At 33.2% G+C, this 15,100-nt stretch overlaps 3 protein-coding genes across 7 annotated transcripts in view; 2 read left to right on the top strand and 1 right to left on the bottom strand.

Moving 5' to 3' along the window:
• Positions 1-7,628, top strand: part of LOC145939431 (lachesin) — a 36,149-nt gene extending 28,521 nt beyond the window's left edge. For 3 of the 4 annotated variants that reach the window (XM_083043740.1, XM_083043739.1, XM_083043741.1), the window contains 6 exons: positions 793-978; positions 3,584-3,779; positions 5,347-5,475; positions 5,559-5,678; positions 6,056-6,277; positions 6,589-7,628. In XM_083043740.1, coding sequence (XP_082899866.1) covers positions 793-978; positions 3,584-3,779; positions 5,347-5,475; positions 5,559-5,678; positions 6,056-6,277; positions 6,589-6,935 — 1,200 coding nt within the window. In that variant the 3' untranslated portion in view covers positions 6,936-7,628. The remainder of the gene's footprint in view (positions 1-792; positions 979-3,583; positions 3,780-5,346; positions 5,476-5,558; positions 5,679-6,055; positions 6,278-6,588) is intronic. The other variant, XM_083043742.1, reaches the window with a different exon arrangement.
• A 552-nt stretch (positions 7,629-8,180) lies between these two features.
• LOC145939434 (uncharacterized) lies at positions 8,181-13,598 on the top strand. 2 transcript variants are annotated; one of them, XM_083043748.1, is made up of 4 exons: positions 8,181-8,422; positions 8,753-9,109; positions 9,357-9,760; positions 13,463-13,598. In XM_083043748.1, the coding sequence occupies exons 1-3, from the start codon at positions 8,214-8,216 to the stop codon at positions 9,733-9,735; spliced, it is 945 nt and encodes a 314-aa protein (XP_082899874.1). In that variant the 5' UTR covers positions 8,181-8,213; the 3' UTR covers positions 9,736-9,760; positions 13,463-13,598. The 2 variants fall into 2 exon arrangements, with proteins under 2 accessions (XP_082899874.1, XP_082899873.1); XM_083043747.1 differs by having other exon boundaries at positions 13,410-13,548.
• On the bottom strand, positions 11,219-14,706 carry LOC145939438 (putative RNA-binding protein 46). Its single transcript, XM_083043751.1, has 6 exons — positions 14,608-14,706; positions 13,428-14,021; positions 12,536-12,710; positions 11,896-12,227; positions 11,674-11,803; positions 11,219-11,383 (listed from the first exon to the last, which is right to left on the bottom strand). The coding sequence occupies exons 1-6, from the start codon at positions 14,704-14,706 to the stop codon at positions 11,283-11,285; spliced, it is 1,431 nt and encodes a 476-aa protein (XP_082899877.1). The 3' UTR covers positions 11,219-11,282.
• Between the last annotated feature and the right edge of the window lie 394 nt (positions 14,707-15,100).

Genomic DNA, 15,100 nt, shown 5'->3' with positions numbered 1-15,100 from the left:
CCTTTCGCACGAGAAAGAGCAAAAATCTCTCTTTCTACACACACATTTTCCGCGCATCGCGCGTTATTTATCTTTATGGCATCCTTTTGTTGCCTTTACACAAGAAGGTATTACTATGGCGTTGTGTGGAAAAGAATTATGGATTATATAAAGTTTGAAAAATATAATGTATCGTGTTTGATATATACCAAATTTCTTGGAACTTACTCTATAATCAAATTATTTATATATCTTTGTAACTTATATATTCAATACAATAATTATTTGTGAAATTTACATCTCAGATTATGTATTAATTATTGCCGGCACAACTCGAATTTTATGAGAAATTAGTTTATCGATTTTTTTCATTTATCAATCGCTTACGTACATATGCATGTTTACTCTGTGGTTGTGTAAATATCAAAGGGAAATATTATTTGACAACATCGCGAGCTAAATTAAATGTACATTTTTCAACTATTACGATTGCTAGCGATATAAAATATTTTAATATTCGGCTGCGAGTTCGGAAATTCGTTTATAAAGAATGGTTGCTATAAAATATTTACAAAACATTGCAAAATATAATTTGTCAAACTCTAATAAATTCATAACGAATTATACATATATTGATCGTGTCAAATGTTAAATAATAATTAATGGACAGAATAATTAGTGATCAAGGTATGAGAGTTACATCTTCTTTAATATATCGCGTACAAAATTTTAAAAATATTGTTTCTATTTAACTATTTTTGTGATCCCATTCCATTACGACCGAAATGAGCGATTTTGTTACGTCACGCGCAGGTCGCCTGGATAAAGTCGGATTCGCGTACGATTTTGGCCATTCACACGCATATGGTGGCGCACAATGCACGCTTGTCCGTCACTCACAATGGCCATAACACATGGAAGCTGCACGTGACTAACGTTCAACCGAACGACTCCGGCACGTACATGTGTCAAGTTAATACGGATCCTATGAGAAGCCAGGTCAGTAGAGTCGCTCAACATTAGAGCGACAGTCGTCCTCTATCACGTCTCCTATCACGTCGTCGCCGAGCAATGCGTTCGTCCCTTATTTCTATATAATGCAATTGCAACGCGTGCACATGCATGTATATATGCATTCGTACACGGCTAATATTCAACGCTAATTGGAAAACGCAATGCTCGAAATTCATTTCTGATTATTGTTTTTTAAATTGACTTAGAATTCCTCATTCACCTTACGATTGTTTCGTCGTCGTTCGTTGCTTCTCCGTTTCGTTGTCTTATTCTTTTTTTTTTTTTTTTTTTTTTCGTTTGTTCTTTGCTGCTTCATGGCATTCATTCGCGAAAATATGAATGACAAAATGATTAATTACGATCGCGCACTAATCAGTAGAGTATGATAGCAGCGAAATATTTTATACGCTCACACTTTCGCAGCACTCCCGACATTTACGCGAACTTATATTAATTATTATTATACATGTTATGAGAACAAAATGAAGATATTACAATCGCACAATCTCATGATTCATTCAACGTTCGAAAATCGTGTGATCAAATTCACCGCGGCGGATTACCATTTGTAATATAAATCTGAATGAATATATGAGTTAAAATAAAAATACCGCGGAATATGGCATCTAAAAATATGTATGTTGTTGCTTTTGGAATTGTGCGATAAATTTCGATCGTATAAATTACACAAAATACGCAATAATACATAAATAATGCCAAAATCCTGCGAAACATATTTATTCTTATTAAATGATCGATATATCATGTTTTTCTGTTTTTTTTTATTACTCGATTCGTGTATTATTCTTTTCCAGAAAATGACAGGCATATTATAATTAAACGAAAAAAAAAAATCAAATTTCACGACACGATATATATTCAATCTCAAACATATTTTTATAGATATAATTTTTTCTTTCATAAAATTCCAATAAAATAATTCATAATTCTCATTCTCTTTGAATTTCATTTTAAATAAATATATATGTTATGCGAAATATGTATATATTTTGATAAATAGCCGACGCTGATTGTGAGATAAATAATCGTCTAACATGTCGTTTATCGCGGAAGTTAATTAATCATATAAGTTGATAATCGATAATTGTAATAATTATAACGATTGATGCTTCACGATTTTTTTGCAAACATGTCTTGAAGTTTCAACAGATAATACGATGACAGAGAATCGCGCATTGCAGTAGTACGTCATATGTCACAAGAAAAACATCGTATATGAATATAAATAGTTGATACATCACCATCACGAAATATTTGACGTGTTACAAAATAAATGAATGAAATTTATTCATAAATTACAAAATAATTTCTTATCATGCGCTTTTCATTACTTGAATTTTTTTATTCGCGATTTTCGATTACTTTGCGGTCTCAGTCCAAAAATGACGAACAAAATATTACTTAAATCGTCGAAAAGTTTAAGTACAAGACTAAATATATTTGACTTTAAGTGTATTTAAGGAAATAATTATCTCGCGATTGACGATTCATTAGTGTAAAGTTTTACGAGAACTGTATGGAATCATTATCGAAGACTGACAAGATAGAGAAGAATTTTATTGAACAATATATAATATACATTTCTTAATGTGCGAACGTTGATCGAACAATAATAGTCTTTTTATCTCTCTGCGTGTAGGTCCTTGTCCCTTTTCAGTCTTTTCATTGTAATGTGGTCCCCTATTAACACCCCGTCAAGTATGTAAATAAGCACGCGTTTGTTATTCTTATAGATATTACATCGAATCGACGACTATTTATTTCAGAGTAGATATTTTTCATGGCATATTCATTTGAAGTAGGACTCGAAGAGGATGACAATTATTTTTCCATTAAAATGTTGTTACGTATTACATTACCGTAAATATCGCAATGGAAAGATAATTCCAATCCCTTCCGATTCCTATTTCAAATGAATATATATATGAAAAATATCTATTTTGGAGTAGTTATCGATTCGATATACATATGCAATATTTTTACGAATCGTGAAATTTAATTAACCGCGCAAGTTGATAATCTCTATATAATTATTCTAATTATTTATAAAGAATGATTTGATATCCTGTCGTCATTATATTTCAAAAGCAGAAAACAAGGAAAACAAGCAGCAAATTTTCCAATATAACATGTTATTTATGAATAGTCATTCAAACAGTCATGACGTTCTTTATATGTCATCGTATTATTATATTGTATCTTTCGAGATAAACAAGAATTTATCAGAGCTTTTCATATTTTATTTTTCGAGAATATACAATAAAAAAAAAGAGGGACGCTATAATTCTTAAAATCATTTGTTATAATTATTATAATTAAAATCATGAATAATATTCTTACAAATATAATAATAATAATTTTATCGAATAATATGATTTTTTACCATTGTGCTTATAAAATTTTTGATTCTTTACTGATGCCTTATTATTTGAAATATAATTCAATCCTGTGCGCGAATGATCCAAATATTAAAACGGAGTTTAAAAATTTTTTTAAATTAAAATTTTTTAATTTTTTCTATGAAATCGATAATTTTTCATTCAATAATGAATACGAGTCTTGCACGTAGACCGGTCACATGAAAGTGGTGATACCACCCGATATCATGGATCTGGACGACACGGCGGATTCCCTGACCACCAAGGAGAACGGCAACCTGCGATTGCGGTGTCAAGCGACTGGCAACCCGGAACCTGTGGTGATCTGGCGTCGAGAGGACGGTCGGAATATTACCCTGAGGAACGAGCATCAAGGAGTTAAACGAAGTAAGTTACTAAGTACTTATTATAGTCTTTGAACATATTGACGAACACGCGTGAAAGAATTCAATAAAAGATGAAATTAAAAGAAAACATGAAATGGGAAGAATTCAATAAAACATAAAATAAAAGAAACACAAAATATTAAATATAAGAGAAACTCGAAATTATATCAAGTATAATATATACAAATATTTTTCTATTCCAATTTAACATAAAGATATCAAAAGATTTTTTTTTTATTATTAAGATATTTTTCTATTCTAATTTAACATAAAGATTTCAAAAGATTATGATATGTTTTGCAATATATATAATATATACATATATGTATGTGTGTGTGAAATGTGAAATAATTGACGCCGACAGGAACACGCTTTTTTAATGCAATTATTATCGAGCTGAGAGATAGGATTCGCGAATGATAATAGAGTTCCAATTTGATTAGGTATTAATTACCAGATAATGCTTATATTATTGCATAAAAGAGAGATAACCGACTGGTGGCGGTCTTAAAATGGTGAATTAAAATTTCATCATATATTCCACCGTGGTGCGCCGTTTTAACGTGAAATGCATCACTCTCCAAAAATAAATGAAATTTTCATCGCCGGTATGACTGATTATGAAACTGACTCTAGATAGGGATAAAGTCACGCGAGTGGTCGTAAACGGAACCGTTGAAATGATTCATCTTTAATTGATCCGTATGTGTATGCCATACACGATTTTGAAGATGAAATATTTCAAGCACGGGGATCACTTTTAAAAAAGCGCCCGTGTATGACGCGGGACGACCCTGTTGGATTCGCCGCGGAAAAGCAGCCATCCGATTAGCCTTCCTGACTGTGAGTGATGGATGTTGACTTTACATATATTTCCTCTTCGCCGCCCGAACCCGTATCGACTCGGTGTACCCGATTGCAATATTCAGTGTGTACATTGCGTCGCGAAAGCGTTACGTTGCCGCGGTATCTTCATCCCTTCAGTGATTCCGTCGTCTTCTCCATAGACATACGCAGACGAATGCACATTTATCGGAATTCTCAGTTTTACATTGTTTCGAAATTTTTTTTAATCTCCTTACATGAAAACAGAGAGCGATCTTAAACTTATGTTTTACAAATATTTTAAAAAATTGTATAAGTTTTTTTTTTTACCCATACACATGTGTGAAGAAATGCAATCTACAATATACAAAGTGATTCGCAACTGTTGCATACAATTTTCCAAGGGCGAATTTATTATTTCTATGACACAAAAGTTCTTATGGAAGAACATTGCAAGAGAGAAAATATATAATTATTTAATATTCAATTATTATTTAATTTAATTATTACTTAAATATTTAATTAAATATTTAATTATTATTAAAGTTTTTTAATTTGATAAAAAAATCGTGTAGATAAAATATTGCGTATGTAATACATTCTCCGCACGAAAGGGGTGACATTTGAGAACTAGTTGCTCACATTTTTAAATAAAACTATTATGTCAAAAATTGGGAGCAAAAAAATATCTGAATATCAGATCCCCTCATCTTTTTTTTATCACACCAAAAATGTTAAAACAGCGCGAACGTACGAGGGCGAGCAGCTTCATTTAAGGAGCATTCAACGGCAAGAGATGGGGTCTTATCTCTGTATCGCGTCAAACGGAGTGCCGCCATCGGTCAGCAAGAGATATTACGTCAATGTTCGTTGTAAGTGCATACACGCGTTACGAGGCAGCAACTTCCTGCCGTTAGACCGAGTTGCACGACTAATTGCATCTTTCTCGTTAAAGTCAAACCGCTGATTAAAGTCACAAACCAGTTAGTGGCGGCGCCCGTCGACAGCGATGTCCTTCTTCAGTGTTACGTGGAGTCCTCGCCGAAGGCTCTGAATACATGGTACAGAAATAATGGTGAGAGACCGGCTCTTTCGTTGCACGTGTAATTTCCGTTTCTAAAAGAGTTAAAAGTAAATAACTTACAAAAATTCAATTTTATATATACATATATATAATCAATATTTCAACTGAGAATTGCTACATCGATTTTATTATATATCGCACGCCAGGATTGAAGAATCATAAATATTCTTTTATAATGCGATTCAAGAGAGAAATTGGAGCAAAATATATTATTCTGTTATTTTTTTCTGCGAGAATAACTAGACCAGGCCTTTATTAGTCTCGTCATTAATTTTATTGTGTAAGTTAATACATGTATCTTGGCGAAGCGCCTTCTCTCCTCCGAACGATCGGAGGAATCTTGAAAAAAGGATTTTCTTCTTAAATAGGTACGGATAAAGTGTTTTCAACAGAATTATTTCCGAAGACATCCACTTTAGGGGTCAAATTATTGAAGGACGAGAAACACGACATATCAGAAGTAACTATCAACGATTATGCATATCAGTTAAATCTCACTGTCAGGCGATTAGATCGATCTGATTTCGGCACTTACACGTGCTGCGCTGAAAATGCTTTTGGGAAAACGGAAGCGTCTATAAGACTGCAAGGTAAGTAGTAATAATCATTATCTTCCACAAAATCTTCATACGATAAATATTTTCTAATTATTTTATTAAATTTTCTCTAATTAAATATGTGTACTCTGTCTCATAAATTTGGCAGAAAATATAATACATGTAAAAATTCACACAGCAAGAATCGATTTATGTTCATAATTCATGTTACATTTAGTCTTTTTTTTATTTATAAAGTCACTCTTATCACGTCCTAGTTCACGTCGCGTTTCTGATCTTTTAATATTATCAGATAATTATATAGCAATAAATTGTTCCTATTCCTTTGAAATCAAACATTGCAGAGCTGCAGGTAGAGAAACCAACGATAACTTCTCCGCGCAATACCGAAGTCTTCGAGAAGCACGCCTGGCGGAAACAGACGAAGAAGAAAGAGAAGTACGAGTCTGACCTGACCCCGAAGAACGTGGGCCACACCACGCCGATATCTAGGAGAAACTCGAGTTCCTCGCCGAATATCGTGAACACGTCAAGAAATTCCGCGTTTCCGGCATCAGCACCGGCACTGGCACCGGCACATTCGGCACCCACGCAACTGGGTGCTCAGAACGGCGTTAGGTCATCGCATGATTCGCGATTATGTCACATCGGCCTCGCTGTGGTCGTCCTGATAATTTTAAATTACGACTAAAATGAAGAATAAAATCTATTGCGACAATGAAATCATTAAGTTACAACGAAATCGACTGTTTATCGTGATTTCGGTCGCTAGAAGATATATAGGATGAAATTATACATTGAATTGACAACGAAATTACTTTTTGTTAAATTTACATTAAATTTTACAGAACTAATGTCACAGAAGAGAACGTGAGAGAAACGCGAGGTGTACATCGGTTTTATTGTAAATAATAAAACATTTTTATGACAATAAATGTAGTTACGTATATATATACGAAAAATAGATGATCACGCTGTTAAAAACGCACGCTTGTAACTGCCATCATTATTCAGAATATATTTAAAAAATATATAGTATTTGCTATAAAATTAAATTTTTTTATCGGTGATAAATTAACGCAACAAATAGTTTTATTTGGAAAAAACGCCACTTCGTATATTTTCTAATAATAAACATATTGAATTATTCTCTTTAATTTGTTTGTGTAATTATCGCGTGATTAATTGAAAAGCGTAGCTATACATTGATAGAATAATTATAAAAAGGGGTCCATACTAAACACCGACTAAGTTGGGGATTTGTTGGTCTCTAAAAACTGACTGAAATAAATTCGTTCTTTAGGAATCAGCTGAACTTATCTCGAACAAGAATTGTGGCATTCGTGTATATATGTATGACAATAAATGTTGTTTCTACTATCAATCTGCAGGAGCTTCTTCTTTTTCGGTTAATTCTTCAGAATGTCCTAGCATTTTTTTCCAAATGTATTTCTTTCTCGAAATAAACAATTGAAATTATTAAAAAAAAAGAAAAAAAGAAGAAAATATTGTACATATATATAATATTTATTCGATTTAATATGCACACGAGAGATGAGACGAATAATAACCGGACACTCTGTATATATGAATATAATCATCAGTTTTATTTATGAATAGTGATGTGCAATATATAATGTAACGTTAGAAAATTAGTTTTAAAACTCCTCGCACGTAAATACATCTATTGTCTAATATAATTATTGATATATAATTAACATATAATTATTGTATATATATTTTTTGTTTGTGAAATATTATGTGATATTCTCAGATAATTATAGTGACGATTAAAATAAACGCGCAGGAATATCCGGTTATTCAATTATACAAGCTGATTAGCTTTATCATCGACAAGAGGAAGAAGCTATGAAGATACGATATTATCGCCTTCCACATGTCAGTCCATTGCTCATTATGTCGAGGATGCTCAGTTAATTCAACGATTTCGTCTTGAACGGATTTGACGATGATGAAACGTTTGCTATTAATTTGTCTTTTTTATACGCTCTTTGAAGCGGGTTTGTCGGCGTCACCGTGCGTGAAAATTAACTACAGGCGAACGAATAATGCCGGCTTTCGATGCACTCAGTTAACGACGCTGCAAAAGTTGGACCAAGCGTGGACCAACACGTCGGTCATCACCATTTTCGATTCTAATATATCCATTGTACCTGGGTAAGTGAAAGAAATAAAAAAACCGAAACAAATCAATTTTTACAGTACATATAGTTTATAAAAATATGATAAAACATGATTTTATTTTACTATATATTTTTCATAGAATATTTTTAATATTTTTATATATCTCTTGATACATATCTCTCACAAATAAAATTTTGTTTGACTTATTTTTTTGTGCTACATACAGTGCAACATTTCCATTTTTAATGCCCGTGTATATATCACACTTCTGAATATTTGTTTATTCTAAATATTTATTTTTTATTGTGCTTTTGATACTAATTAATTACATGTTTGTACAAATTTTATTTTTCTTTACCAAAGGCATAGTTTCGCGAGATTCGGAGCGACCCTTGTGACTTTAGATCTGCACGAATCGGGCATACGAACGTGCGAGGCTCAAGCATTTGTGGGCCTCACGAAGTTGAAAAAACTAATACTCTGGGGTAATAAACTGACGATTGTGCCGGGAGATTGGTTCATGTACATGCATTCCCTGCAGACCCTGGACTTGTCGTTCAACTTTATCCAGGGAATCGATTACACGATCTTTCAGATGCTTCCCAATTTAGAAAACTTCTATTTCGACTACAACCAGCTTCGCTATATCGACTACAATATGTTCGCTTATCTGGGTAATCTGAAGAGAGTGAAATTCGGCAAGAATTCGTGGAGTTGGCCGTAAGTTATATTATTATTGTTGAAGCGAAATATCGATATAAGGAAATATAATTTTATATTATTAACATTATTTGTAAATTATAAATTGTAAAATTTTTACTCGCGACGTTTACTATTTCGCAAAATTCAATTATTTCGATAAAAAAATATTTTTTTAACCATATTTTGTTAAATAAATTAAAGATGTCAAGTGAAATATAAACAGTTTCTGTTCGTGTAATTGTAACATATATCATCATTCATTTAGATATCGTGCTCGCTTGACGTGGCAATTGGAGAACCAGAAGGTCGACGCAACAGACGTATGGGAAGATTGGAACTGGATGAACGCCGTCATCAAGGATTGCGTTGAGAGCGGCCGCGGCGAGTTGCCCAGCGACAAAGTGCTTGACTGCGCTGTGGAGAAGCTGCTTACATTCGCGTACGAAACGTTCAGCGCCCAGGAGAGGAGCAGCACGGCTGGATGTAACGAGCAGGCAAGGAGATTAGTACGCTGCATGAGACCAACGTCGACCAACGCCACCGGCGATACCGATTACGAAACAATACGAAGGATTCTCGAGGATTACTCCACGATTTTGCCGCCAATGGAAAGAGCGCTGATCCCCTTCCCGTTGAAACAGTAAACGCATCTTGTCTCTAATTCCTCAGGTATGTCTCTTTTTTTTTAGATAAACATAAAATCTTGAGAGAGAAATGTTTATATACTGTCAATTTTTTTTATCGTTATCTTAAGTATAATTATGGCAAAACTTCATTTTTAATTATTTAATTATAATTTATATTTCCGATTTTTTATATATCTCGTATAAAAGTTAAAATAGAGGAATAAAAAAAAGGAACAATTATACATTTTAACGTATAGCGTGAATCTATATTTCATACTTATAATGTAAAATCCGAACAAGAAGTACTTCTTCGATCGTCTCTAAAGTTCTAGTGAGATATAAGGAAAGTAAAAAGTAAAAGATAAACTTTAACATCTTACAAAACGAACTATAACATCTTACAAAAGTAATAGTTTTATTAAATTAACTATTTATTCAATATAATATAAATTATACATGAAGATATTTCAAAACGAACATAATATTCGCTTATAATCACAGATTCGTAACACGTTATATGTACGTCCTAAACTAAAAGGATTATGTCAAACAGTCAGTATTTTATTTAAATTTAATACATTAAAATTAGTATCTCTCTCTCTCTCTCTCCTTTTTTATTACTACTTCTAAAAGAATATCTAGAGAGTTCTGTGTAATATTATCTTATTAGATAATTTAATAAATTTATTCGAAACTTTAAAATTAAAAATAAAATAGTAATATTCTTAATATACATATACATATATTTAATATTCTTAAAAATTTCAAGTTAATAAGAATAACGAGAAAGTTACATATTCTCTTACACTATACGAAATTTGCAAATGTATGAAACTCTTTGTGAATTCATTCTAAATCAATCAATCTGAATCATGAATAAATATATTTCGGAAATGTGTATTCATCGTATGTACACATCATATAATCAAATTTAAAATGACCATCAGTGTAAATGGTCGATATCACGAATGTTTTTTTGTACTTATTATAATTATATAATGATTATAAATTAATATATATTAGATTATATAACTATTATAAATTATAGTTAAAATATTATTTTATCTTTTAAACTTTCAATATATTAATACAAACTTTAATAATCTAGATTTAAATCTTTGGCACTTTTTTTGAAAGAATATTATTTCGTTATTTGTCAGAATCGTGATTTATAATCAATTTTTGGATTGAAAAATTCTATTAATTTATATAATTCTCGAAATATACATATATCACGAATTAAATATTTGTTGTAAATGTTGAAATCTGAGTCAAACAATTTCATTGGTTTCAATAAATCAGAATTAAATATATCTTAAGCACTTTTTTTTCGAAAGCGTACTGTTTCTCAAAATTTTAATAATTTATTTTTTAAACTGAAAAATATTTCATTGATCAATGTCATTAGTAAAATAAAATTAAAATAAGATGATAGTGATAGGATACGATTGTGCAATTCTATTTATGCGGTTGCATTTGTAAATTTTGTATCCGTAAACAATCGATGACTAATTAAAAGGAAAGAAAAAACAAAACGGACAATAATGTAGTAGCGGATCATAAATCTAATTTTGAGCTATTCCTGAATGCCAACCAATTGGCATACCAACCACAGGATTAATGCCTATTTCTGATTGGATGCAATACTGTTCGACTGGTTGCAGCGCTGTTGAAATACGTAAAATAGCATTAAAATACAATATATTGTGTATTGCAAAAACATTTTTCGAGGCGGAAACAAAACGCAAACGAGATTTTACGATAAACGCCACTTGTCTCTCGATTATTACTAAAAGCTCAAATTTTATGAATGTTACACGTGTTTTTCGTTGTTGGATCACAGTTAAATTAATTCGGATGGAAACATTTTGTCAAAATCCTTTGATTCAACGGGCAAATAGAGCACGAAATAATCAAAAGCTTTTAATATAACGCAAGCCAAAACATTGTACGTACCAGAATTCAGGAACGTGCTTGTCAAATACTGATATATTTTAACGCATGCCGCGTTCAGAGCTTCATGCTTCGACGCCATCGCGTTCCCTTGAACATTGAATAAAGTCATCTGATCTTTACAAATAATTACCTGAAACAGCGCGACGAAAAAAAGAATAAATCATCGGACACGAATAAATAATAGAGATAAGAAGTTGCAAAATTTTAATTTAAGAAACTTACTGTGCCAACATATCCTGACATGTCTGGCAATGATATGCAATCGAAGGTGCACGTCGCATCGAATCTCTCCTTGACGAAGCTTTGCAGAATCTTCATCTGCGTCAAGTAAACGCTGTCGTCTTCGTGCGCTATTTCCGTTTTGATATAGTCTTTCTTGTTCTTGGCCTGTCTTGGGCGCGATGTTTCAGTCTTCTGATATGGAATTTGCTCGGGTATGGAATTCAAATTAGTTGCCGCTTCGCGAATGTGTTGTTGTCTATTCAAATTCTTCGTTCCGATCGGTTTCGCCCAACAAATCTCCCAACCCTGCTTCTCGACGATATTACCTGGTTCTAAAGTAGAGACACATAATGCAAATTTGTTAAGACTGAAATAAAACAAAATTTTCGGAGCGCTATTCATTCGACCAAAAGATAATATTTAGATAACAACATTAATTTAATGATATGTATTTTAATTTCTAGACACACATTCCACAGACTAACAATAAGTTGATATAGTTAATTAATTTTTTACTATCTTTTTGCTTTCAGAATCTATTGAAAATCTTATAGTGTTACGTTCATAATCTTCTTACTTTTATATTTGATTTTGTCTTGTGACTCTCCGATTATATACAATACATCATTCGCATACTTACTCTGCATTATGTCCATTACGATCTGCGCAGCATGACGATTCTCGTAATGAATGAAAGCGAAGTGATTGATCTTCTTCAATTTCAATATTGGCACATTTGTATGCCTGTGGAAAATTCCCCTCACATTTTGCTGCGATATATCGAGCGGAAGGTTCCTTACGAACAGAGTCGTTACCTATTTGTCATCGCATATGATATTGAATTAGTGCGACATGTCCTGTCTATGTCATTATACACAGTGATATGATATGATTTTGTTGCGACTATCTTTTACATGAATGTACTCTTTATAGAATCCCTTTATTTTATTATAACATTTTTTCTTCGCATATTTCTTCAAATTAAAGAGAAAGGGAGAATTTTTTTTATAATTAAAAGACGAGAGATTTAAAATTTGTTAGTTTAATCAATGTAAAAAAAAGAATACCATATTGTTATTAAAAAGATAAAAAGAAATATCTATATTAGGCAAATGTGTTAAATTTTAATTTAGCGAAGCATTTCAATAAAAAAGTTATTATCAAACCATCAAATGTAAAAAGTGCGGAAGCCGTTTTATTTTTTTAATTCTTTCTGATTCAGTGATGTATATTTTTAAATTACGAAATTCGTTTCAATTTTTTGTTCAATCTCCATTTCGGGGTAGATACATATTCGATGAAACATAGTATTATGTATCTTTTTATTTCCCTTCATTTATTGATCATTACTCAAATATCATGTACTCGTACATTGATAAACGTTAAATTATTGTAATAAAATACAAATCGGAAATAATCGGAGAAAAACTTGCAGAATCAATTATAAAAAAAAGAAATACAAAAATTATGGAAGCGAAGAAATAAAATTTACAAATATTACTAATTCTTTGAAGGGAAAACTCGAAACTCACCCTCTCCATGATATCCTCGTCGATCGGCTCTCCAGGCTCCGGATCCGCCCAGTCCACAGCGATCTCGTGATCCCACAGCATCACTTTACCGGGTATCAGCTTGCGCCGGGCCATCGCGGCCGCCCGATGATCCTTGAACTCGACGAAGATGAAGCCGCGATTGAGGCTGCGATCTTGCGCGCTCGGGTACAAGTAGATGTCCGTGATGTCGTCCAGCATCTTGGTAAGCTCCGCCATGAACTCCGGCTTGGTCTTGTTCTTGGGCACGCCGCCGAAGAAGAGCCGACAGTTGTCCATGGACTTCACCACGCCGATACGGTGGCCACGACGGATCTCGTAGCCGTTGAGACGAGCGCAAGCATCGCGGGCGACTCGCGACGTCTCGTACGACGCGAACGCGTAGCCGCGCGTCGACCCGGAGAAGTCCAGCATCAGACGCAGCTCCAGCAGCCGACCTACCTGCTCCAGCACCGGCATCAGTTCGTCCTCGTAGCAGTCGCGTGGCAATCGACCGAGGAATACCTCGGTGCCCTTGCTGCGCTTCCGTTGACCCGCCGTCACTTCTGGAGCCGTCAGCCGTCGTTGCCCGTTCACCTATATCCGTATTCCCAAAATTATTAATTTCCTTCCTCTTTCATGCAGCTGGAGAAAGAGGAAAGAAAATTGAGATATTCAAAAATTTTTAGAAAGAGATATGTTATAATTGTTATAATTGATTCGAATTGCGATATTTATATGTAAATATGGTCCTTGATTCGCTTTTAATTGACTCTCTATTGGAGAGATACAGATAAAATTAATTATATTTTATATATAAATTAACGCGCAAGCAATATTATATCCCAATGTGATGTTAAAATGAATTATAGACGAAGAGATGCGTGTGTACTCTTATCATTTTTGACAAGTCTTTTTTGCTCATTTTTTTACGTTCTTTTACGGAATCATTGATATTTATAACTATTATTAACAAAATACAACTATAATTACTTTTATCGTTTTAGCGAACGCAAGTATATTTATAATTATAATTATAAAATACAAATATAATTCATACTGAAAAGAATCTCGCGAATGTATCACGAAAAAAACGCGAACAGATAAACGAAGAAAAATCATGATCGAAGACAATATGTTACAGGTAAAAAGACGTGTCTTTGGAAATTTGCTAATCTAATACCTGTACGAGCTCGTAATTTGTACGCTTCAGCAACTCCAGGAGTCGCATAGTGCGTTTACATTCGTTGGAGACATCCTTACCGTCGTTGTCCATCATCATCGATATATATGATCGTGGAAAGGACGCGTGGTGAACTGGCCTCCGAATAGTCTCGACGACGAGAAGGGGGACGACTTGAGGGCGAAGTGGGGGACTGAAGTGAAGTGAAGCGAAGGATTGGATACGCGATTTTCGAAGATCGGATCTTTTCCAGGAAAACGTGCGATACGCACACAAGCGAGTCTCCGTGCGTGGTTGCGTCACATTTCTGGGAATTAAATCCGCAGCTTTTTTCGAGACATGCAATATCTTGTCTTTTTCGAAACTTAAAAACTACTCGAGATTTCGATTTCTTTTTTCATCAAACTCTTTCTCTGCATATTATGTGTTTATTATGCGACGAAGCACATTGATAATATTATTAATTAATTATTAATTAAATAAGGAGCGGATG

This window comes from Prenolepis imparis, unplaced genomic scaffold, assembly GCF_030444845.1.
Source record: "Prenolepis imparis isolate NDT839.2.m4 unplaced genomic scaffold, iyPreImpa1.0 SCAF_8, whole genome shotgun sequence".
In the NCBI taxonomy this organism is placed as follows: domain Eukaryota; kingdom Metazoa; phylum Arthropoda; class Insecta; order Hymenoptera; family Formicidae; genus Prenolepis; species Prenolepis imparis.
The sequence above is the reverse complement of the archived record's forward strand: the minus strand, read 5'-3'. Positions and strand labels throughout refer to the sequence as shown.

Bases quoted from the DNA above. Each gene is read 5' to 3' on its own strand.
- LOC145939434 (XM_083043748.1), top strand. From the start codon at position 8,214: ATGATGAAACGTTTGCTATTAATTTGTCTTTTTTATACGCTCTTTGAA. The intron at 8,423-8,752 runs GTAAGTGAAAGA...TCTTTACCAAAG, and splicing joins AATATATCCATTGTACCTGG to GCATAGTTTCGCGAGATTCG. The intron at 9,110-9,356 runs GTAAGTTATATT...TCATTCATTTAG, and splicing joins AAGAATTCGTGGAGTTGGCC to ATATCGTGCTCGCTTGACGT.
- LOC145939438 (XM_083043751.1), bottom strand. From the start codon at position 14,706: ATGATGATGGACAACGACGGTAAGGATGTCTCCAACGAATGTAAACGC. The intron at 12,228-12,535 runs GTAAGTATGCGA...TCTCTACTTTAG, and splicing joins CGTAATGGACATAATGCAGA to AACCAGGTAATATCGTCGAG. The intron at 11,384-11,673 runs GTACGTACAATG...GTATTTCAACAG, and splicing joins AAGCACGTTCCTGAATTCTG to CGCTGCAACCAGTCGAACAG.